The sequence below is a fragment of the Hermetia illucens genome, chromosome 1 (assembly GCF_905115235.1).
Source record: "Hermetia illucens chromosome 1, iHerIll2.2.curated.20191125, whole genome shotgun sequence".
Lineage (NCBI taxonomy): Eukaryota > Metazoa > Arthropoda > Insecta > Diptera > Stratiomyidae > Hermetia > Hermetia illucens.
The window spans coordinates 127,341,944-127,368,246 of NC_051849.1; the positions used below are offsets into that span (position 1 = coordinate 127,341,944).

The 26,303-nt window shown below is 40.4% G+C and overlaps 1 protein-coding gene across 3 annotated transcripts in view; it reads left to right on the forward strand.

Annotated features, from left to right (window-relative positions):
* The window catches only part of LOC119646124 (E3 ubiquitin-protein ligase TRIM9), a 169,019-nt gene extending 143,008 nt beyond the window's left edge, over positions 1-26,011 (forward strand). For all 3 annotated transcript variants that reach the window (XM_038046474.1, XM_038046475.1, XM_038046473.1), the window contains 3 exons: positions 14,738-14,876; positions 15,027-15,260; positions 24,864-26,011. In XM_038046474.1, coding sequence (XP_037902402.1) covers positions 14,738-14,876; positions 15,027-15,260; positions 24,864-25,153 — 663 coding nt within the window. In that variant the 3' untranslated portion in view covers positions 25,154-26,011. The remainder of the gene's footprint in view (positions 1-14,737; positions 14,877-15,026; positions 15,261-24,863) is intronic.
* Positions 26,012-26,303: the final 292 nt, after the last annotated feature.

Here is a 26,303-nt window from a genome sequence, read left to right on the forward strand (position 1 = left end):
TACTTTTCGAATCTGGTTCAATATTTGATATTAGATGAAACATAGGGGAGTGAGGGTTGAAAATATGACCCCCAAAAAGTGTAACAGGTCTCGTTCTCAGAACCTATCCAACCGAAAAATCAGAAAAAAATCACAGTGATGCATCTCTATGAAATCTAGGCCTCAAAATATATCTGGTTCAGATATCTGCACAAATAAAGTTAATAATAGTATATTTCCACATTTTAGAAATTTACCCGGCACCCCCCCTTATGTTCATCCCAGAAGTACAAAATTTACCATGCGTGTAATGAAGAACATAATGCACGGTTTGGTCAAGTTTGAAGAAAATCCAACTATTATTCACAAAGTTATAGGGGTTGAAACTTCACAATTTTTTGTGAATTTCGTGCACTCTATAACCTGCATGACGTCATCATGACATATCAATTCAATACCACAACGAAATGAGTTCTTATGAATTGGGTCGCAGAGGATTATTTTGTTTTAGTTTTTTAGTTATTTGTCAGCCAGACATGTGTGTATGTAGGTATATAATATATGCGTGCTAATGAACTTTGCAGGTAGTGTCTAATCCAAATAGATATAAGAAGTAAATCGGAAACATGGGTACGAATTTATATACGTGCATATATGTGTACAGTATTCGGTAATAGGCAGTTTGTTTGTTTAGGGTGAGCGTGATATCTATGGCTGTAATAAGTACGTATGTTTCGTAGTTAGGAAGAATATGAAGGATTATGTTGGATTTGTAGCTATATAGGGACAGAAAAATGTGCGTTGAAGTTTCTTACATAAGATGAACACAAAACCTTTATACCCGAAGCGCGAGCTTCCGGTATTCCGACTTGTTTATATTTGATGTTGGTTAAATTGTTTTCATTCGCTAATAATATTAAACTGAGAGCGTGAAACGTATGAGGTTGACCATTATCAACACAGGGCTTTCTAACAAATGATTTATGTAAATCGCTTTCTACAAAATAGAGGGCAATGGAATTTTTAGCTATATTACTCGGAGCTGTCGTGCACTCGTCGCTCCTCACATCTTTTTCTTTTTCTTCAGCCTTCAGTTCACAAGCGGGGTGGCTCGTGATGATCGGTTTCGTCATTTTATTTTATCAAATGCCTGATCAGGATGTAATCGCGATACCTTTAAATCCCCATCCACCGTATCAAGCCACCATTGTTTTGGCCGGGTTTTTGGTTGGTTACCATTGCTTTCGATGTTCTGATCAATACTGGTTGTTGAATTCTCGTTAGCGTGAATTACGTGACCACACCATTGAAAACGCCTCTCTTGCAGTTTTTCCACGATTGATGCAAACCCATATCGATCGCGGATATTCTCATTTCAGACGTAATCGAAACGTGTCACGCCACCAGTGCAATGCAACATCTTCGTACCCATTACCGCAAGACGCCGTTCATTGTCCTTTATAGTCGGTCAACACTCAGAACTATAGAGAGTGGCAGACGGACGACATTGCAGTAAATTTTAGATTTCGGACGTGCGCTGATACGTCGATCACAAAGAACATCAGTTGGGGAATGCTACTTCATCCAGGTTGCATTAATGCGTGAAAAAATTTCATTACGCAGTTCTCCATTGGCTGATAGCATTGACTCGAGATTTTTAAATCGCTGAGTTCTGGCAATGGTAGTAACCAATGGAGAACTACGTTATGCTCCTCACATAGGGAAACACAAAACCTTTTATACCTGAAGCGTCAAGCTTCCGGTTTCCCGACTTGGTCTTGTTAATTTTGCTGGTGTACCAGCCTCACGAAAAACATTCCAGACAGTTTTATCCGCGGATATTTTTTACTTCCAAGTTAATTTTTGTGGTCAACCAGATCTTCCAGTATTTTCAAAGTTTCCTGTATTCAGGTACTTGTAGACAAAGCTTTTAATAGTTGTATCGGCATGTTAGCGATTCCACTTATTTCTTTGAATGTACAACCTTGTTTAAATAAAGAATTTACAATTTTTCGCTCTTCCACAGTTGTTTCTCGGTAGTTTTCTTTCATGTTGCAACTCCCTAATTATTAACTTACAAATCTATTGCTTTAAGATGTAACACTAAATGGACTACAACTCATTATGCACCAACATTTTTTGGTGATAATCGTTATCTGGTAATATTTCAAGAGAAAGTCAATAGAGACGAATACTTTTTTCATGTGTAATGATGAAGTTTATTTTGTGTTTTTTTTTTTTTTCTTTGTAACAATGGAGTGAAGTGCTTATCTTTCATTTTATTTCTAAAAATAGATAATAGAGAAAAATTGAAGACATGAGCTGAATATTGTCTTTATTATTTAGTTAGGAAAATCCTAAGTTCTTCACGGAAAAAGTAAGCAGACGAATAGTTTTCTGACTTACTGTAATAATGACGAGCGAGCGCAATGCTGACCACATTGCCTCCTACAGTTCACTTCCTGCCCGTTCTTTTTTTCTTCAACCTTTGTCCCGTTCACAAGCGGGGTCGGCTCATCGTGATCGGTTTCACCATTTGGCTCTATCGAATGCCTTATCTGGGTGCAATCTGGAGGTTTTTAAATCCCGGTTCAGCGTATCAAGCCACCATTGTTCTGGTCGATTTTTGGCCGTTTACCATCAACTTCGATGTTCAGACCAATCTTGACAAATGAATTCTTGTTAGCGCGAATTACGTGACTATTTCAACGAAGACACCTCTCTCGCAGTTTTTCCACGATCGGTGCAACTCCATATTGATCGCGGATATCCTCTTTCCGGATGTGATCCAAACGTGTCACGTCACTAGTCCAGTGCAACATCTTTGTCTCCATTACCGCAAGGCACCGTTCATTGTCTCTTATAGTCGGCCAACACGCAGAACCATAGAGAGCGACAGGACGGACGACATTGCGGTAAATTGTAGATTTGAGACGTTCGTTCATCCAGGTTGCATTAATGCGTGAAGAAATTTCATAACGCAGTTTTCCATTGGTTGATAGCGTTGATCCGAGGTATTTAAAGTGCGCAGGCTTGGGCAGGTCACTGCCGCTGACAGTAATTGTGCCTATTTCGCGGGGATCGGTCGTCAAAAATTGAGTTCTATTCAGATTCAATCTGAGACCGTGTTGCATGAGATGATTATTTTATTTTTGGACAAGTTGCTGCAGATCATTTTTGCTATTAGATGCTAGGCAAACATAATCTGCATAAAGCAGTGTATAGGACGCTGGACGTTGGATATCCCGTGTGACGGTGTCCATTACAAGAACAAAGAGGACTGGTGAGAGGCCGCTTCCTTGATGAACACCAACAGAAACACGAAGGGATTTTGATACACGCGTCACATTTCGAACTTGACTTTGATCGTGGTAGAGTAATTGAACCCAGCCCGCGAGTGCTTCTGGCATTAAGTGTTGTCGTAGAGTATACCAGATGCGTTCGTGTGGCACACGGTCAAACGCTTTCTCTAGATGCAGAAATGCAATGTAAAGAGGGCGATGCTTCTCACGATGTTTTCCCATGAGTAACCGCGGAGCATGTATTGCGTTAGTAGTTCCACAGTTTTTGACAAATCCGGCTTGATTCGCGGTTATTTCAACAATTTCGCGAATGCGGTTGTCAAAAGTGCGTTCAAAAATCCTCATGGTGTGGGATAGTAATTGGATCGGACGGTAAATTGAACATTCTGTTGTACTACCTTTCTTTTTCCATATTGGAACAGTAGTACTTTTTTGCCAATCAGATGGTGTTCTACCTTCCTGAATAACTCGATTAAAGAATTCACTGAGCCACAGTGTGGGGCTCCAGCTCTTCCCTTTCCAGTTTTATTGCCTTCTCGACTTTAGTTGCACTGACAGTTGTGTCACGGTGTTTTACGTGGGTACCTGTCTCGTGGACTTAATCCCACGGCCCCCTTAAGACACGGATTGATTTTGTGACCGCAATCAGAGCCCCGCCGCTACGACAGTACCAGTCTATACCGAGTCCATGGGTCAGCATTCATACTGGTGGATGCAAGACCTACCTAAATCCCTACCGAACTAAGGAATACGGCACCCGTGTTGAAATGCAACACCACATTGAGACCCGAAGGTCTCTGTTCGTTTGAACGCAACCACAGCTCCCATAAAGCTCACACTAGGGGGTCCTCATTGCGCGCTGCAAAGCCCTGCCTTGCATGGCACCTGTTACCTCGCCTTTTCACGCACATGATCATTAAGGCAGAAGGCATCTTTCTCGGCATCAGTGTGAAGTGAATAGTGCAATCAGCTGATACAATGGTGAGCATCATCAGCCGATCATCAAATCGTACGACTTTTTTAGTGGCATCACGGAAAGCCTCAGAGAAGGCAATGCCAACACCGTATTGAGTGTCTGGGCTACCAAAATAGCTTATAGCCATTTTTACCGCATTCGTGTTCAATATCGCAGCTCTTGGTGCCAGAGCATCGGGATTTTTTACGGAGCGCAAATATCAATGCGTAGGGCTCTTGCGAGTTCCTCGGTCTTTCCAATTAAGGTGCCAATATTTAGCTAACTATTTACGTCCTGACGCCGAACCCTTGCCCATTTCTCGACACGACCGGGCCCGTCTGCCGCGTCGACTGAGATGGACGCCGGAATATTTCTCCGAAGCTTGTGACTCAATCTGATCATCATCTTTGTAACGACATTGTATGCATTTTGTTGCTAGGCCTGTCGCGAGACCTGTCACCAAAAGAGGTCAGGGAGGATCTAGTATAGAGGAATAACTCCAACTATACTCTATTTATCTCTTTCCCCGATTTCAGCATTTTATTTTTGTTTTATTGAGGATAGTACCGAGTACGTTGTCTCAAACCCTCCTCCTTTACTTGGGCTTGGGACCAGCATACTATGTTAATAGCGTGGCGGAGTTAGTATACCTCGTGTACCGTTACTGTCTTAAATGAAGTGCTCTTACGCACGATTGGATTGTCGCGCCAGTTATTATTACTATTATTGACCAGGTAGACAACGAATACCAATCATAGTTGCCAAATTCCCCTGATTTGGCGTGGTAAGACTTCTTTCTTTCAATTTAGCCAGAGAATGCGTTTCAGCAGCGGAGGAGGTAATGGAAAAATCCAAGATGACTGTGATGGACAAACCAAACATTGAATGTAAAAAATGCGCTGGCATAAATGCGTTCCAGATGATGGTAAGGAGATATTATTGCCATCGTTCCGGCCGGCTTTTTGGTCGTTTCCCATCGAATTCGATGTTTAAACCAATTATGGTGAGTGAATTCATGCAAGCGCGAATTACAGGTCCATATTATCGAAGACGCATCTATCGCTATTTTTCCAGAATTGGTGCAACCCCATATCAACGGTGATTTCATATGTGATTATGGCGTATTACAGCACTGGTCCAACACATTTTCGGGTCCATTACGTCAAAGCGCCATTCATTGTCTTTTATAATAACACTCAGGAGCATAGAGTTCGATAAGGCGGACGACACTTCGGTAAATTTTGGATTTGAGATGTTCGATGATACAATCGCAAACAACGCCAGTTGCGGAATGCCACTACATCCAAGTTCACCAGTTCCGCAGTTCACCATTGGCTGATAACATTGATACCAGATATTTAAATGGCACAGTTCTGAGCAGGTTAACGCCACTGACAGTAATGGTGCCTGCTTCATTGGGATCGGTTGTCAAAAATTCTGTTTTGGTCAGATTCAATCTGACATCGTGTTGCATAAGGCGATTATTCCACTTTTGGGCAAGTTTCTCGAGGTTATCTGACTGAAATTACGCAGTATTTCTATCGATTAAATTATTTCAAATCTTCGCGTTTAGTTTTCCTATGAAACACTAAAAAAACATCATCTGCGTGGCGCAGTGTATGTTGTGTGTTAAGAACGTGATAGTAGTTTGAACCTTCGGCTGGATTACCTTTTATTTTCCGTGTTAGAACGGTTGTCTTTTCTTGGTAGTCAGATAGTGTTCTATCCTCCTTAATAACGTTGCTTTGTGTAGGATAGATAGATTCTTCCGTTTAAACCTACTCGAAATATTCGCGCCATCTATCCGTCGCCGCACTTCGATCGGCAAGCAAAGTACTGTTAACGCAATGGAAGTGTTCGATCTCCTGTGTGCGTTGGTGTCGGCTTTTGACAAGTAGACAGAGCTATCTTTCGCCATCCGCACCCATCCCCTTTCCAATTTTGATCCTGCCGCATGGCGTATTCAGCAATAACATGGCAATTTGATAATCTATCTACTACTTCTTTTGCCTTCCAATGAAAATTCTGTCAACTAGAAGCATCTCGATTAAAGGACTAAAGTATGATGCAAAACATTTTGGAAAATCAGACATTTATCAGCAAGCATCTGCCCCTGAAGAGCGAACGGTGTCAACCAACTGCAATTGGAAAAGTTTTTTCAGTCCCAATGAAATTGACGAACTTATCCTTTGAATATCGGATTGGGAGACATATCTCGTAGTCAATAATTTAAGAAATTTGCTTTGAGCTCTTGAAACCTCGTATTAAAATTGATGACGAATTAGATGGTTGGATAATTTCATGAGTCTACTCTTGGGAACCTAATCCACATTCTGGAAACATTTTCATCCCCTCCCGGATGTTGGAAATTATTTCGGAAGATGGTCGAGATTCGAGACATGTGACTTGATACAACTCTAGAAGTTTATTGGCCATTGTTCCAATTTTTTATCACAATATGGTCATGTGGGTTATCATAATGAGTGGCCTTAATCAGTACCTTTTAAGGTTTTTTTGAAAACAAACTCCATATACATGGATCACCATATATTTTTTAGATTTTTGCGTTAGGTAGTTTCTGAAAACGGGTCTTTGAAGTATCTGACCTGTGGTGGGTTCCCGCACTCCTCTTCTTAATAACCAATATCAAAACTTCGGAAAGTACTAATCGAGACCTTTCATTTGATACCCTACGCGACTATATTTGGTGGAAAAAAAATTTAACCATCCAAGTTCAAGTGATTGAGTGGCCGGCCCTAAACCCAATTGAAAACTTGTTGGGTGTTTTAAAAAGCAAGTTTTCGAATAACGACGATTTTTGGAACTTGGTCCAGGAAGGATGGAAAAATATTCCAATAAAAGCCTGTAGGAAGTTAATTTTCACTATGCCTAACAGGATACAACAGGTATTTCAAAATAAATGTAGGCATTCTGGATATTACCTCCAGAAAGGCTTTTCACTGGTCAAGAAAATATGTTAAATAATTTTGTAGCTATCGTTTCAAGGAAACACCGAATTTTCCTATTTATTTGTCCATCGTTCTTTTTTTATATCTATTATTTTATATTTATTTAGTTCTTATACTTGAAATTGCTGTTTTCGAAAGTGGCGAAAGTTGGGCGCGTTTAGTGAATGAAGACTAATTGAAAATGACGGATCTTACATGTCAAATTAAACTGGGAATGATGCGCTATATAATTAATGAGCCATTTCGTTTCCGATTTTCTGTCACATTGCATCGTAGTCAAATAAGCGTATTTGGTGGATTTCCTCAAGAAGCCATTTACGAAGGTCAATTAACGACTTTGCTCGAATCTAACCCCCGAACATTTGAGATATTTTAGAAAAATTAGGTGTTCATTATTCAACTATTTCCCGACATAATTTTTAAGGTTTTGTGTAAAACAAAACTTATTATAATCGGTTTACTGTCTGTCTGTTTCTCTGAGCTTTCTTCGTCTGCGATAAGGGAGAGATTGGCTTCGCATTGTATATATTCGCCATCTTATCTGCCAAGAAGACCAGCCAGTGCACCATTCCACTAGTAGTTTGGTCTTCTACTGGGGAATGAGCACCTCCTAGGCATGGACGCGTCACATGCTTTAGCGATGCATTGAGCCAGATGGAAGGGTCTTTCCGTAGAGGTGCCTGCTTTAGCAGGTTGATCTAACCACATTTTTATGAAGGTTTGTTCATCCATAGTTTTTGCAAATCAGCCTGAAATCTTTCTCGGTTTCGGGCATGATGGGTCTTTGCCCTGTAGCTGAATACATATCCCAAAGAAGATTGCCCGGAGATCGCTGTGGGTGTAGCGTTCGCTGACGCACCAGGTCATACCACGCGCCAGCGAAGGACTGACGAAGGTCAGGGCTACAACCGAACCTGACCCCCCTTTCTGAACGCTGTTCACAGCCCCTTCGCTAACCAAAACTATGTCCATCTGCGGAAAAACTTCTAATAAATTTTGATTCTCTGCTACCCCACTCAAGGGCCCAAACATTGAAATCACCAGGAATCACCTTTGGACTTCGTCGCCGTGCGTCGACAACAAGATTATCAAACATTTCCTCGAATTCAGACAGTGTCAGACTTGGAGGGGCATAGCAGCTGTAACCATATACACCACTTAGTTTTACCCATACAAAGCGACTGGCTGCCTGACTTTCAGTACATTGTATGGCCTGTCGACCGCAAGCCCATATCGCCGCTCCGCCAGTCGAATCTGTGGCCCATATACTACCGTGACGGTTTCTATACGGCTCACTTATGATGACGATTTCCATCTCAGATTCTGCAATGATTCTGCAATGATTCAGGTTTATTTGAATAAATCTCATTTTCTCATTGCAGTGAGCGCCTTCCTAAATTCTGGACATTTGCTTCCGGCAATATGTCAGTTATCCTGTCCCTCTTTCACCTCGCACAATAGGCATTTGGGGTCCCTATTGCACTCCCTGGCAATATGGCCCTTCTCCCCACACCTCCTGCATCGATCGGATTGATCAATGCTGCTGGTGCATACCTTCGCAAAGTGCCCAAACATGAGGCATTTAAAGCATCTCTTTAGGGAAGTTTGTTCTCTCAAATGTCAGACAACCCATCCAATCCGAACTTTTCTGGCCGCCAACAAGTTCTGCGCTGCCTCCGCTGGTATTCGTATTGTGGCCGTTTGAGTACCGCCATAGGCTTTTCGTAAACTCACAACAGACTCCTCGGCAAGTTCTTCCAACTTGAATTGCTCGTTCAGAGCAATACAAATTTCTCTTTTCGATGTCACTTCACCAAAATCCCTTGTATGTAGATCTCATGTTTTTGGGCGCGCACTGCGGCATTCTCCCCAAGTGAGTTTTTGACTTAGTGCGAAAGTTATTAGTTTTCCCCACGCTGGATCTTTTCAGCTCGAACATGAGATCTCCTTTCTGGGCTCTTCGGATTCTGTTCACATTTCCGCTCAAATCTTTTAGGTCGGACTCTGCTTTGACCTTTGTGAGTATATCCGAGTAGGACAGATTGCCTTTACTGAAGATAATAATCGCATTTGGATGAGTTCGCATTTTTGCTTTTCCTTTCGTTTTTTTACTGGTAACTTTAGCCCATCTATCGTTTTCGTTCGTTTTGGCCTTCGCAACGCTGGTCAAGTTTCCTACATTCGCTGAACGCTTTCCTCCTTCTGAGCTGTTGGTGTTGATTTTCAGAGTTTCCTGCCCGCCTGTTTTTCTCTTAGGCGCCTGCTGATTATTTAAAGGATCCCGCTCTTTTTCACGTACTTATTTATTTTCCCGTGGTTCGATGGCACGGTTAGGTGTCACTTGGGTCGCTTGTGACACTGTTGGTGCAGCGGTCTATTATAGAGGACTCTAATAGTCTTCATCATGTTCTTTATGGCTTGGTGCACGTTTTGCTTGCCTTTGATAAACTCGGACAGCTGTGCACGTTGTGTTTGCCCTTGATAAACTCGGACAGCTCAACTATTTTTGCCCCAAGCTGGGTGATGGGTAATTCCTCCGGATCGGGACTCTGCTCCCTATAAGCGCCGACGGGGTTACTTCTTTTATACGCTGCTTCACTTTTGGCGTTTATTGATTTTGCCTGTACTTTATCCTTCATCGTCTTTAGCATTGGTGGAGATCTCAAAGTTGACGAACTTCTTTTGAATGGATCCCTTCCTTGTTCCTGGAGCACCTCCTGCTGTCGAGCATCTTGAACATATGCGGTGGGTATTATCATGGTTTTTGTCGTCCAACGATTTGCCTTCAGTTCATCTTTGTTTGGTCTTGCTATTGGTGTTCTTGATAAGGTCGTATTTCGCCTGAACACCTCCTCCAGATTCAAATCAGTTGTAACAATATATGCCAAGGTGGCCAAGTTGTCCACCACCGAGACACTGCAGTCGAGGGATATCGACGACCGTGAGCTCGCTTGTTCACTTCCAAAAGCCACCGGTACCGGGGTTCCGATCTCCAGCACTGTAAGTTTCCTCCTTCTCTCGTCTTCCATGTTGGTTTTATGTTCTCAGTATCCATTCCATAGCAATTTTGGTCCACGCACAGAGATGAGCAAACACTAGCCCATGCACAGTGAGAAAAGAAAAGTGCATGAATACATATTTACACGTCAATAGGTATGCCCCAATCCGCTAGCTGGGGTCGCGCATGATCCTGGAGACCTGGCCATTCCTCACAGGTCTGTCTGTCTGTCTGTCCTTCACACGTATTTTTCTCGGAGATGGTTGTAGCGATTGACACGAAATTAGGTAGAAAGGTTGGAACTATGAACACTTACGCATACAATGAGTTACATTCTTTTACGTCTAATTTAAGGGGGGTCCCCATACATGCAAAAGAGGGGTGTAAATGTTTTTTTCATCAAATATAGTCATGTTTGGTATCAAATTAAAGGTCTCGGTTAGTACTTTTCTAAGTCTGTCTTAATTTTAACATTTGTCAGAAAGGTGTGGAGTGCAGGGGGTTAAAAGTGATCCTTTCTTTCAGGGGGGCGTTCTCAGAAACTACTCAACTCAAAAATCTGAAAAAAATCAAGAGGCTGCCACTATATGGCGCCTGGGTTCCGAAATATGTTCCATACCGATATTTCTTTAAATAACGTTTATAATCGTATATTACTAGAATTTTTAGTAATTGGGTGCAAAACTCCCGTTAAATTCATCCTTGTGATGTAGGCTATAATATAGAACATGATCTTACCAAGTTTGGTGGAAATCGCACTGTTACTAACAAAGTTATAATACATCAAAGTTGTTGCTTCTTTGGAAATTCAAGACTATGAATGTTAATATCACCCGAAAGTGGATACTCTCACATAATATATGGATATATTGCGTACTACGTACTAAGAAATACACAAAACCTTCCGTACCTGAAGAGTCCAGCTTCCTGTTTCCCGACTTGTTTTTTGTTGCACAGTATTGGGACGTGTGATGAAAAGTGAATCTTGTACAATAATCGTCGCTGATCTGTTCAATGGCTTGATGCCGATCAAGCACGAGGACATATGCCAAAGGCAATTCTTCACCCAACGCAAATAATGGCAACCGTTTTTGGTCTGCAGTTAGTGTTTCTATAAAAGTGGCATAAATGCATTTGTATCTGTTGGGAACAATGTAGCGAGGCTGTTGATGATTATTTTATGTAATAAATTTAATTTGAACCAATATTATTTTAGTTTGTATTTTTAGTAAAGAACGGCCATTTCATGTGTAACAACCTAATAGTTCCTTTTTTGTGAAAGTTTAACTTTAAAAAACATATGTTCTATGTAGTAGATGTTCTTAATTATCTGTCCATTAATGTAAATGCAGACGAAGTGTACGGGGGCTCGGAAACAGGGTCTTTAACAAAAAAGGTTGATTGTACAATTTCGTTGTGAATCTTACGATCCTGCTAAGAGGCAATGTTTGTTTGGGATGAACATAAAACTTAACTTAGGTTTCCAAATTAACTTAGGTTTGCATCAAAGAATATTTTGAATTTCCACCTATGCCGGATGGAAAAATTTACAGTGACGGCTCCTCACCTAAGAAAAACACAAAATTATTTATTTCTGAGACGTCCAGTTCTGGTTTGCCCATTTGTTAGAGGTTATTTTTACATTGCATTGCATGTATTCACAAGTAAAAATCGAGCGCAACAATCCTTCACGATTGAGATTCGACACCGGGCCCATGAAATCAAAAGGCTGACACTCAACCAACTCCAATCAATGCATCGCCGAAATCTGATGTTGGGTGTTGGGTCTGCGAGAAGACGGCGTCAGGATCTACATCAGTCCAAATGCTTTCGACAAACGGAATAAATTGCATAAATTTCAACGGTACTTTTTCTCCATACTCCAAGCACTGCCAACATTCAAATTAAAAAAAAAAAAACCAATTAAATCAGTTGGGGAAAGCAGCAGGACCTAATGACATTACAGTTAAACTTTCGATTTTGACGAGTTGTGATTCAACTTCCTGACTCAGTGAATCCTTTAATGACGTTATTGACAAAAACAACCAGAAAGTTCAAACCATTGTTTCTTATTCCATACAATGAAGACTTTGGAGTGCATCATTGGCTCATCTTATGTGAAACGTCTGTTCTAGAGAAAATCATCCGCTGGATTTAAAGGGCAGACTTTGCACTGTTGTATTCTCCTTTCCTTATTCTTCCTGTTTGACCAGTGCGGTTTGATGTTGTCGGTTGGTTGGTTTTCGATGCTGACGTTGCCACCATATACTTTGTCTTGCCTTCATTGATATGCAGCCCAAGATCTCGCGCCACCTGCTCGATCTGGATTAAGGCAGTTTGTACGTCTTGGGTGGTTCTTCTCATGATGTCGATATCGTCAGCATAGGTCAGTAGTTGGGTGGACTTGAAGAGGATCGTACCTCTTGCATTTACCTCAGCATTCCGGATTACTTAAGAGGACGCATGATAGGGCATCCCCTTGTCGTAGACCGTTGTTGCTGTCGAATGGTGTTGAGAGTGATCCTGCTGCTTTTATCTTGCCTCGCACTATGGTCAGGGTCAGCCTAGTCAGTCTTATCAATTTCGTCGGGATACCGAATTCTCTCATGGCCGTGTACAGTTTTACCCTGGCTATGATGATTTCCCTAGAGTGAAGCCTCTTTGGTATGGGCCAATGATGTTTTGGGCGTATGGGGCTATCCAGCCTAGCAAGATAGCGGAGAATATCTTATAGATGGTACTCAGCAACGTGATACCTCTATAATTGCTGCACTGTGTGATATCTGCCTTTTTATGTATGAGACAGATAATGCCTCGTTACCAATTGTCAGGCATTGATTTGAGCACAAGTTGGTGAACCACTTGGTGTACCTGGTCGCCTCCACATTTAACTAATTCGGCTGTAATTGGCGGCGTTCAATCAGCACGTGGGCAGTTTGGTTGAAAATGGTCCCATCTGGAGAAGCCCATGTATGTTTGTGAACCCCTTTCCATGCAAACCAGGTACTTCCAACAACCATTTCGTGCGATGCTGCTAACTGGATAATGCGCAAACCGTTATCATTGGTGTCCTTATGTAAGCTATGGGAGCCAACGTATCGCCTGAATACTGGCTCCGTTCCTACTTGACTGTTAAAATCTCCAAGTATGATTTTGATATCGTACTTGGGACAGGCTTTGAGGGTCCGCTCAACTGCCTCGTAGAAGGTATCCTTCTCCGACTCTGCAGTCTTCTCTGGAGGGGCATGAACGTTTATGAAGCTTATATTTCTAGACTTATATTTGCAAAGCCGATAACAGCAGGTTTCATTTTTTGGCTGATTAACGAACCTACTCCGAGCACATGGTTTACTGGATGACCGCTATAATATATGGTGTAGTGGCTCTTCTCCAGGAAACCGGTCCCTGTCCATCGCATCTCCATCCAACGCTGTTACATCAGCCCTATATTGGGAGAGGGTATCGGCTAGCTGCTCATCAGCTTTATATCTGTACAGGGAGCGCACGTTCCATGAGAAAATGCGCAAATCGTTAATCCGTTGTCGTTGCCGGGTTCGTCGTTTTAAGATCCATCCTATCCGAGGCTCTTTTCGTGGCTTCGTAACATCGGTTTTCCGTGTAAGGTTGTCAGCCTTACCTAACCCCCAACCTGGAGGACCAGTTGGTACATTTGGTCCCGGTTTTAGCCGCGGGAGACTCGCCTACATCCTTCTCCGTCTGCAGTTTTTCGCAAAGAAAGAACTCCCAGCGATCACCACGTGGAGGTGGAGATAGGGTTTGGTAGTAGAGCTATTGGTGTTGGTTCAGCAGGTATTTCCCAGGTTTTACGCTCCATCGTGGGTACCAATCCACGTTTCGCCCTGGGACCTATACTACCCTTTGGCCGCCCCATCGGTAGTCACGCTAAATAATAGCTAATGATCGACTCCACCCGGACCAAACTAATGACGGAGAGCGATGACGTTTTCAACCGTTCCGCTATCGAACAGGATGCAGGGCCGGAAAATGGAGGAGAGATTTCAAAGAGCAAATTTTTTATTTTGATGGTAGGATTGCCAATTTTTTCACGTCGGGCAAGTCATGGTGAGTTAGTCAAATGGTGAGTTACATTAATGTTATTTCTCTAATGAAATTGATGGACTATGTCGTCCAAAAGCTTACTTTAGTCTTGAGTTAAAAACAACCACACCAATGAATAGCGGTTGCACTATGTTGTACCATATAATGAATATATTACCATAATGATAGGGACTTGAATTTTGGGATAGGCGCTGTACTACCTCAGTATTTTCATTGAAAAGAACTGTTTGAATACAAATTAAAGCACATCTCTTATTCTTTCCAATTTTTGGACGATGGTACAGTTTTCGCATGCCAGAGGTTATCTACACTCTCCCTTATCATTATAAAAATAAGGGCTGTTATCAGCGAATGGCAATAGCGAGAAAAACTTAATCGCAATTGATATGTTTCTTTAAATTCTCGTGTAATTTCAAAATGATGCGTATTTAATTTAATGTTTCACATTTCACAGGAAGTTTATTGCGGAAAGGAAACAATTTGCACAATCGACGGTCTCCACTTCAATTCCATGTACAATGCGAGGGTGAAGGCCTTCAACAGTACCGGTGAGGGGGAGTATTCAGAGCTAATTGGATTACAAACAGCTGAAGGTACGTGCCATTGAAAAACTTCCAATTTCCGGTCATTCAGCCATTTCAGCTATGTCAAAACGCTCGGCTTTTGGTCGTGAGTTAAATTTCCTTTCATTTTCCTCTTCATTGCTTTGATGTTTCTATCCGTTTTGTCGTTTTTGCTTCCAGTCGCTTGGTTCACTTTTGACCCGCAGCTGAGTGGTGGTCCAGGTTCCGGGCTGATTTTCTCGAATAATAATTCCACTGTCTCGGTGGAGGGTTGGGAGCAGCGGGTGGCGCTCGGGTCAGTTGGATTCTCTAGAGGCGTACATTACTGGGAGTTCACTATCGACAAGTATACAGCAGACACGGATCCAGCCTTTGGAGTTGCTCGAATAGACGTGGCACGAGATAAAATGCTTGGTAAGTTATCGCCTGTGGGTAAATTGAGCAATCATTGAAGAACAGATGACATTGCTTCCACTGATTCCTTGACAATTTGTCACTTGAAAGTCCAACTATGGGAAGGATAATTGGATAATTCTGTGTGATGGCTTTGAAATTATTCTGATGACATGCACAAACATTGATTTCAGTAGTTGAGTGGCAGCCGGAAAACTTTATTACGACTTCTTCGTATTTACTGAATGTCTATGGAAATTAAATGTTTGTTATTTACTTAAACATTTGACGACTATAGTATGCTTGTTTTTCACTATGTGGACTTATATTAATTTTACATAGAATCAAAAAATCCATCGAATGTTTTCAAAAATTTCTTAAATACAAATTGGATATTTTAAAGATTTATTTCTAAAAATCAAACAAGTCGGAGACGGAAAATTGGACGTTTCAGGTAGCTTTGTGATTTTCGGCGGTTTGATTTATTTGCAGCTAATAATCCAATTGTGTTGATTTGTACCGATACTGTAAATGATAGGTCATTTACTTTAATCTTATCATAATCATGACGAGAGCTGAGTCACTTTACAGCCAGCAAAAGCACTCTGTCCTTAAACATAATGGTGGAAATCCACATAAACTAATAGAGTTTTCGAATTTCAAAATGAATTTAAAGTAATAACGCATTTTATCGTTGTAAAATATCGAAAGCCCAATGAAGCTATAACCATTCTTTATAGTGCGTCTGAGATGGCAATTTCCATAAACTCAGCCAATTTTTGATCAAATATTTAAGCTATGAAAGTAAATTTTTGATTATAGTTTTAAGGAAAGGTAAAACAGAAAGGTTTTTATTGTATGTAAATAATTATAAAAATGTTACGGGGCAGTTTTTGTCGTCCTCAGACAAAGCGGCCATTCGTTCATGCAACGATGCAGGCTTCTCTAGAAAGAAAATTGGAGGAATAATCCATGTCTCATGAAAATCTGGTTATCAAGAAAAGAGTAAAACAACCAGCTTTTAATTAATCTGACAGACCCACGTTAGAAAGTGCCAAGCATGGAAAGAAGAATGGTCTAAAGTACTTTTCTGTGATGAGACCATTTTTAAGATTTTGTGTAAAACAAAACCTTATTAAAATCGGTTTATTGTCTGTCTGTCTTTTTTTTTCAGGAGGTGGAAATCTTCAAAAGACACTGGTCTAAAACCATCCCCGACTCCCTCTCTGCCCCGCGGAACCACCATAAGGTGGTTACATCACAGGGCGGAGTCAGCTCATTCTAGCTTAGTCACCTTTCTTTTATACGCGGCGCACGTGGCCGCGCTTTTCTCCTCAGCCTTTCGCAGTTTGGTTTGGATAGATGCGATCATGGAGTTGACTGCATCCCAATTTTCTTGATGTGCTACCATTTTCGGCCCCAGATTTTCTGGTACCAGCACCTCTCCCAGAGTCTCCTCTAAATTCCTCCTTTCCCTTTCCCAAGCATTTTCACTGTCCTTACCATCTATTTATGGATCTCTCCCTCTCAGCGTTCTTCGTCTGCGATAAGGGAGAGATTGGTTTCGCATTGTATATATTCGCCATCTCATCTGCCAAGATGTCAATGGGCATCATTCCAGAGATGACGAATGCTGCATCATCTGAAACAGTTCTGAAGGCAGAGCATACCCTCAGAGCTGTCCTCCTGTAGACTGCACTCAGTTTGTTAATGTCAATTGACAGCCCCAATGCCTCCCTCCACACTGGAGTCACATAGAGCATGATCAAGGTCACCAACCTGGTTCTAAGCAACGTCGAGGTGTGCCGTGGCCCTCCTGCGTTCGGCATCATCCTCACTAGGACCATACTAGCACTGGATGATTTATCACGAACATGTGTACGTGTTTCTTACAGCTGAGCTCCCTGTCTATCACCACCCCCAAGTATTTGATGGTCGGCTTGGAAGTGATGATATGATTCCCGATTCTAATACAGGCGTAATTTCTCTTCCGGCACTTCGTGAAGAGGACCGCTTCTGTTTTTCCCTCCGCCAGTGTCAGACCAGAGCTCTCTAGCCAATTTCTAACAGTACCGACTGCCTCGCTTGAATATAACTCAGCATCTTCGAGATGTTTTGCGACAACAACCAGTGGCTTCCTCCGCAAGGGGAAGATTAGGTACATCGTTGTACATGATGTTCCACAGTAGTGGGTCCAATACGGAGCTCTGCGGAACACCCGCTGAAAAAACGTACTCCTGAGGTCCGTCATCGGTGTCATACCAGAGCTTCCTTCTAGTTAAATAACTATCGACGATAGCAGGGAGATAGGCGGGAATACTAACCTTCGCTAAAGATTTCCGTATTAGATTCCAATTGGCCGAATTGAATACATTTTTTACATCCAGGGTTACTACCACGCAATATTTGCTGGTACTACACTTTCCGTGAATTGCATCTTCGGCCAATCAAGCAACCAATTTGATGGCATCAATGGTTGATCTGGCTTTACGGAACCCATACTGCTGATCTGAAAGGCCGCCTTGGCTCAACCACAGGGAGTAATCTATTATATATTACCCGCTCTAACATTTTCCTCACAGTGTCCAAAAGACATATGGGTCTGTATGAGGATGGGTCACCTGGAGGTTTACCAGGCTTAGGCAGAAGTACCAACTTCTACCACTTCCATACAGCTGAAAATATTCCCTCGGACATGCACGCTTCGAATAGCTTAGCGAACATTTCCGGCCTGGATTTCACGGTAAGCTTCGGTACTCCGTCTAGTCCCAGCGCTTTATTGTCTCCTATTCTACCGCAGATCTCCATCAGATCGTCTCTGGTGACTGGCGGAATTGTCGTCACATTCAGGGGTGGTTTTAATGTGTTGGTGCCTTCCTCTTGCTGGGGGAATAACCCCTGGATGATTTTCAGCTCGAGGGTGGGACACGTGATCTGCGGATCTGCGTGATCACGGGTTTACGTCCGCTTCTGAGCAGAGCTCCTTAATGCATTGCTTATTGCTTGGCTGGATGGCGAATGCGAGAGTTTCGCGGGCTGCCTTATAGGCACACTGTTTCTACCCCTGATCAACCCTACCTACTGCCCTCTGAGCCGCTCTTCTGGCTCGGTGGCAGGCTGATCGAAGGCCAGTCAGTTCACCTTTCCACCAGTAGTTTGGTCTTCTACTGGCGAATGAGCACCTCCTAGGCATGGACGCGTCACATGGTTTGGCAATGCATCGAGCCAGATGGGCAGCTCTTTCCGTAGAGGCGCCTGCTTTATCAGACTGATTTAACCACACCTCTGCGAAGGTGTGCTCACGCAAAGATTTTGCAGACCAGCCTGAAATCTTTTTCGGTTTCGGGCATAATGGCTCTTTGCCCTGTGACTCGATAGATGTCTGCCTATCTGTCCGTCACACGCATTTTTCTCTGAGACTGGAGCAGCGATTGACACCAGACTTGGTGGAAAAGTGGTACGGTGGTGAGGTGAGGTTCGTCCAGTTGCGTCTAATTTATGGGGAGGCCCTCATAGATGTGAAAGGGGGTGTAATTTTTTTTGTCATCAAATATAGTCCAGTTGCGTCTAATTTATAGGGAGGTCCTCATAGATGTGAAAGGGGGTGTAAATTTTTTTGTCATCAAATATAGTTATGAGGGGTATCGAATGAATGTTTTCGGTCAGTACTTTGCGAAGCTGATCCTAGTTTTCACATTTGTTGAAAAGGCGGGGAGTGCCGGGGGTTGAAAGTGATCATTTATTTAGCGAGGCCATTTTCAGAAACCGCCCAACAGAAAAATCTAAAAAAATCAAGGGGCTGCTACTATATATTGGCTAGGCTCCGAAATACCTTCCATATCGATGTCTCTTCAAATAAAGTTAATAATAGTATATTACTATAATTTTCGGTAATTGGCTGCAGAACCCCCTTAAGTTCATCCTGGCACCATCAAATTGCAGCAATGTAAACTATAGTATAGAGCTTGATCCTACCAAGTTTAGGTTAAATTGCACTATTACTAACAAAGTTATAATAGGTCAAAGTTGTCACTTCTTTGGAAATTCAAGATTTTTGAATGTCAATATCACCCGAAAGTGGATATTCTCACGTAATATATGTGTATATTACGTGTTACGTACTAATGGAACAAATTCACACTCAAATGTCTCTAAAAGAAATACACAAAACCTTTCATACCTGACTTGTTTTATTTAGATGGGCCAGATGGATTTCACTTCTACAGACATGACAGATACTTTCGAGATGAAGTTACAATGAGTTGAATATTAGGTAGGGGCAGTGCTATAATTGGGGTTGAATTAGGCTAGTGGCAAGAGTAAGATTGGCTGGGTTCCAAAAGAAGTGAATTCGAAAAAGTATTGCAAACTTCTGGAGACTTTAATTGATCGTGCGGAAGAATTATGCGGTGACGACTTTATTTTATTTTTCATATAAAAGTATAAAAGATACCTTTAAAGGAGAAAAAAAAAGTATAAATTCTGGACTCACCGGCACGCAACATAGATCTCAACCCCACGGAAACAGATTTGTGACGGATCCTTGCACGTTTACACAAATGACCTAGAATTAAAAAGCATAGAAAAAAAGGGACATGGGATCTCATATCGCAAAACGAATTCAGAAACTTTATTGACGAAATACACAAGTGCATATTTGAAGTAATTGTAGAGACTCAAAAAAGTATTGAATTACTTCTAAGAGAAAAACCTTATTAAAATCGATACACTGTCTATCTGTCACACACACTTTTCCCCAAAACGGCTGAACCGATCCGAACGAAATTTGGTGGCCAGATGGGAACTATGAAATCCCACTGATACAGCGAGTGGCATAAATTTAGGTGGAGTTTAAAAGGGAGCTAAGGGGGATTTAAAAAAAAATTTCATCGTATATAGTCGTGTGGGGTATCAAATGAAACGTCTCAGTAAGTGCTTTCCGAAACTAGTTTTGACGTGAATTGCAAAGTGCCCGAGTAGGTCAGTCAAAATGTACACACTTAAAGTGAAACAGGACTCATTTTCGGAAACTACCCAACCCAAAATTCCGAAAAAAATCAGGAGGGTACGTTTTGATGAAATCTAGGCCACAAAATATGTAACATTTCGATATCTGCTCAAATAAACTTACTAATAGTATATTATCAACATTTAGAAATTGACTGAAAAACCTCCCTTAAGTTCAGTTCATCCTAGGGCACCTAGGGCAATATCTTGCATACACATGCCATGGAAATCTGGCCATTAACGTCAAAATTTTAGTCGTTCAAACAATTCTGCGTAAATTTACTGCTTCTAAAGTCATGCCGGTAAGATACTGACGTCATAATTAACGAGAATAATTGACATTCGCGTGAAATATTTAAGTTGTATTTATGAGGAATTTATATTCTCCGCAGCCCTTTTTAAGATTTTGTGTGAAACACTTATGTGAAATCTAAGCGTCGAAAGAGGTCCCATTCCGATATCTGCCCAAATAAAGTATATTACCAACTTTTAGAAATTAATTGAATGTTATCCCCAATTTTGATTAAAATCGTACTATTACTAACAAAGTTACAGCAGCTCGAAGTTATATTTGCGGTGTAAATAAATTTACTGCAACACAAAGTACTAAATATTAATATCACATTAAAGTGAGTAGCCTGACATGCCAAATGCATATATTAAGGGGGTCATCCCGTGTGAAGGCCGTTTTTTGGCTTTCTTTAGAAATTTTTTGTGAAGAACTGGATAAAGATACAAACACGAATTTTTCACCATATATTTATTAATATCTACCGTAATAATTTATTCAGCCTGATGGCATATTTCATTATGGAAATACAGAGCAATTTGTAGACCCATCTCCAAAAAAAGAAGAATTGCGAATCCTTGGCCGCGTTCGAAAGAAGAATCCTCCAAAGAACTTTTGGCCTCCTACATGAGGATGGACGATTCCGTAGCCTACATAACGACGAAATACCGGCGATACCATGACCGTCCGGTTGTGGATAATATCCAGCTGAATAGGTTACGGTGGGCGGGCCACTTAATCCGTATGGATGAGGATGATCCCACAGGGAAAGTCTATAAGGGCAATATCTATGGTGGAAAAGAAGACGAAGCAGACCCTGCCTGAGATGGAGCGATGGCGTAGGTCAGGACGCCAGACAGCTTTCAGGGATATCGAATTGGTGGACATCGGCGCAAAATCGCGATGTCTGGAGTTGGGAGTGGGTTGTTGCGTCGTTGATGATGATCTCCAAAAAATGTGTTTTTCTGCTGCCACACCAAAGGGCGCTACGACCATCTTAAAGAAGAAAAGTAAATGGCATTTTAAAGTGCGGACTTAACTACAGTCTGCAAACTAGGGTTATTAAAAAATAATAAAAGCTAAATTTTTGGCGCCGTGTTGAACTTTTTTTATGAATTTTGTTGTTTTTTTTAAGGCTTCTTTAATGAATAAAAAAATGAATCTCAATTATCCTAGTTTGCGGACCATAGAAATATTATATGTTCTGAATAAGTCGTGAACATTTCAAAGAATTTTGTTTGGTTTTGCAGTTTCGGGAAAAACGCATTTAAACAGTAGAATGTGATTTTAAGCCATAAAATCTTAACTGGTCATTAATCTGCTATACCTAGTCCATAAACCTTAGGTTTCTTTAAGAAACACATGTATAGCCTTGGGTTCAATTTTTGTCCTTTTAGTGAAGTTATTCGAACGTCATTTGGACCGATAAATACGCGATTTATTACGGCGATCGACATAAATGTGGCATGTGACTTATTACGTGTTTAACACTATAATTTCCGAGCTACTTCGAATATTAAAAAATCATTTTGCCATATTCTACCCTATATCTAGATACAATTGATGCCAAACAAAAATTCCTTTCCCTTAAGGGCTACGTGCAAATGGGATAGCAGAAACAAACAAAACATTTCATACCTGAAGCAGAGCAGCAGAGCTTCTATCTGTTGTAGGTTAAGTTCTTCACATTTGTTAATAATATTAAACTCCTAGTGTGAAGCCTATGAGGGTGATTATTATCAATACAGTGCTCTATCAAATCGATTTCTAGAAAATAGAAATTAGCTATGTACACACGGAACTGTCATGCACTCATCGCTCCTCACATAGGGAAACACAAAACCGTTTATATCTGAAGCGTCAAGGTTCCGGTTCCCCGACTTGTTTATTAAATTATTGTGCGGAAATTTATGTGAAATTCCACTTCCTATTTCTAAAATAAATTTCACGTTGGTTGGTTTAATGTACAAATGTATCTATCTGAATTAGACACTTCCCGCAAACTTCATTAGCACGCATATACTATATACCTACTTGTCTGTTTGGAGTAATTGATATTCAAATAAAAATGACTGAAAAACTAAAACAAAATAGTTCTTTGAATTCACTTCATTGTGATATTGACGAATTGATATGGGATGGTGTTGTAGAATGCACGAAATTTACGAAAAAATGGCAAAGCTTCACCACCTATAATTTTGTCAATAATGATTGGATTTTCTTCAAACTTGACCAAATTGTTCATTATATTATCTTTCACATCCATACATCATTGTACTTCTAGGATAGACATAAGGGGGGTTGCCGGGTAAATTTCTAAAATGTGGAAATATACTATTATTAGCTTTATTTGTGCAGATATAGGAACCGGATGTATTTTGCCTAGATTTCGTATGCACCACTGTGATTTTTTTTCAGGTTTTTCGGTTGGACAGATTTTGAGAACGAGACCTGTTACACTTTTTGATGGTCATATTTTGAGCCCTCACTTCCCTATGTTTCACCCGATATCAAATGTTTCATTTGATACCCCACATGGCCACATTTTATGAAAAAAAATGTTGCACCCTTCATTCACATGTATGAGAAGCTGATACAGACATTTTTCTATCTGATACAAGCGAAGACATTTACCTGACACAACCCCAGAAGAGAACAATGCCTTTGCAGTGCAATTTTTCTGGCTTGAAAATACCTTCCAAGTTTGAATGTGCATTTTTTTTGTCTACACCTGCAACGTCTTTTAATTCTTTTATTGGATATTAAGTCCGAATCCATCATACGTACGTACATGATCAGATCTTCGTTTTGAAAATGATGTAGTCCTAAGTCCGTATCAACTTAATGCTGCCATCGCTTCACTTTTATGATCAGATCATTAAGGCGCTAATATTCGCTGTCCAGGCGAATACTACCATTATGATACAACTAAAGTCGCATTTGCACTTGGAAATTCTCGTATTAATCCAACAGAATTCTTGTTCGTATTCGTAAATACGAATGCGTTTATATTTACTTTTGGACGTGAGCATACAGTCGTGTAAATACCAGAATATTCCCTTTTTAGAATACGAATATATTCTGGGAATTTGTCTGGCCAATCAGCGTGCTTTAAAGCAAATTGTAAACGCTTCTTTTATTTACCTCGCTAATGAATGGTTTTCTCGTAGCAGTATAAGAGTTATATTCCGTTGGTGTCAACTTTTAACAAGTCGACAGAGGTCTCTCACCGTTCCGAGGACTCAATTTATCGTAAAGATTTTTGTAATGGACCGCTCGAGTAACAGCGATCGCTTTCTTTGCTTCCTGATTGGTGTTCTTGTGAATTTGCAAATTGACCAGCGTCGCAATAAACAACTGAGAACTTATATAACAAAAATCTAGGCTTTAAAGTGTTTTATTGTACTTAATTCAAGGCCGTAACGGCACACTACAGGATTACAATACCCTGTAGTAGGCATTGTGGTCAGCATTGCGTTCGCCTGCGATTATTATCTGATTTGACTCAGGTACTCATTCCTAGCTGAGTCGACTGCTCAGCCGTCTAACCACTAAGTCATGTGCACATTTGTTAATAATAGTAGAATTTCCATCAAACACTATTATGCCCTGTATTGTTGCTTATACTAATGTCATGTTTTGTACTTCTAGAGTGAATTTAAGGGATTTTATTAAAAAAAACTTTTCTATTATTATTATTTGAGTAGATTAGGCGAGGATATCGAATGGGATGTGTTCTGAGGCCTAGATTCCGTATTTTTAGTTGGATAGATTCTGAGAACGTACGTAACTAACTCTCTTATCTTCTGGCTGATGTTAAAAGTTAGGCCAGTTTTATCAATTGCAACACAGGCAAACAAACGTGCGTTGAATCGATTCTAATGAGGTTTTGTTTTTGCACAAAACTTTTAAAATCAGAGTGAAATTATGCGGTGTTTCCAACGATTAATTAATTGAAATAATAAAACTTGTTGTTTCTTTTTCGTTGGTGTGCAACTTGTTTGCACTGATGAAGGGAACAAGTGGTTCCCGAAATATCGGTATTTGCAAGAATAAATACCCACACCAACGAAAAAGAAACAACAAGTTTTATTATTTCAACTTTTAAAATGTTTTTTAACCGATTTAACCCATGTTTAGAAGGGTTACAACTTTTCAACGTACCAAAAGTGCTTTTGGGAAATTTTAAAATCAATATATTGTCATATTAATTACCACTTTTGGACACAAATTTCAATGATTCAATTTTTTTTTCTCACGGGCAAATTTAATTTTTTTGTCTATATTCAGATAACTGATAATTCAGGTTTCCTTCTTTATCCACACAGGAAAAGATGAAAAAGCTTTTGCAATGTACATCGACCGGCAACGATCTTGGTTCCAACACAACTCGGTCCACGAGCGTCGTGTAGAAGGTGGAATCAGCTCTGGTAGCACAATTGGTGTACTTTTGGATCTGGAACGTCACACCCTCAGTTTTGTAGTAAATGAAATGCCACAGGGGTCTGTCGCGTTTCGCGATTTATACGGCGTTTTTTATCCAGCTGTGAGTATTAACCGGGGTGTCACATTGACGCTCCACACAGCATTGTATGCGCCCCGAATGGATTATCACTAGATTTATTTCGGTCTACTTACGAGTATCTAGATGTATTTTAGATTTTTGTATAAAAGCATACTTAACGCGCTGTAAATAATAAAAATACGTAAAATTACAATTGATATTAACAATAGTGTGTAGATAGTTCATCATTAGAGTCCCTTTCGTCTTGTCGGAGTACTTAATTGCTTCCATTTGATTTTTAAAAACATTTAGAAAACATATCCAGGAGAATGTCCCACTGACAGATTTAGTTCACTGTAAGGGTCCGTTGAAATTTCAAAACTTTTACCCTCATTACACTAGAACAGAAATTTATGAACAAATATATATTCATAAGACAGTTATGACGCTTGCTAATATCGATGAATAAATTAATAAGAATAGCTTTTGCTGAAAAGAACAGATAAAAGGTTTAGTTAAATGAAATGTTACAGTTGGGAAGGCAGGGATATTGGGCTGCTAATTTCTTTAACGGGTTGGAAGCTCTTTTACCAAAATAAGTAAGCCCCCTTAAGTCTAGAAAGAATTTCGAGATTTCATTTGGTTGATATTTTCTAAGACGTATTTGTTCATCTCAATAGAAGAACTTGTTTTATTAAATTAGCTCAGATAATACCGAATGGGCATTTGCAAAAATGTCACCACTGCAATTAACAAGGTTACTGTACAAAATAACATTTAGTGTAGAACGCAACTACTGTAATAAGTGAATGAAAGTCTACTTAAAGATCAATTCTTTCATGGAGTATTGTTTCAATGTTTGCATTCTGTAGAATGGAAATAATCAAAATTTATTTATTCAAATAATGTAAACCAAAGTCTAATATTACTAAATATGGAAATATTTAAAATAAACAATAATAAGAACCAGAATTTGGTGTTTCGCTTTCTGATTAGCAACTGGTACGTATTCCCCTATTACCTTAACGAGTATGCTTGCAACATGTTACGTGATAATAAATTTTACTTTCAACGTGCATTTACAAAGAAGCACTATAAATTTTTTTAAAATTTTACTTCCAAAAACGTTGGTTATATCGCCATAACATTCATTCGCAATTGCGTGTGTAACGATTGCCTTGAAGAGTAACCGAAATATTAGAGTTCAGGGTCATGCTTGTGGATCCGCAAAGAAATATCAAAACTTGATGTAAGTGGCATTCTC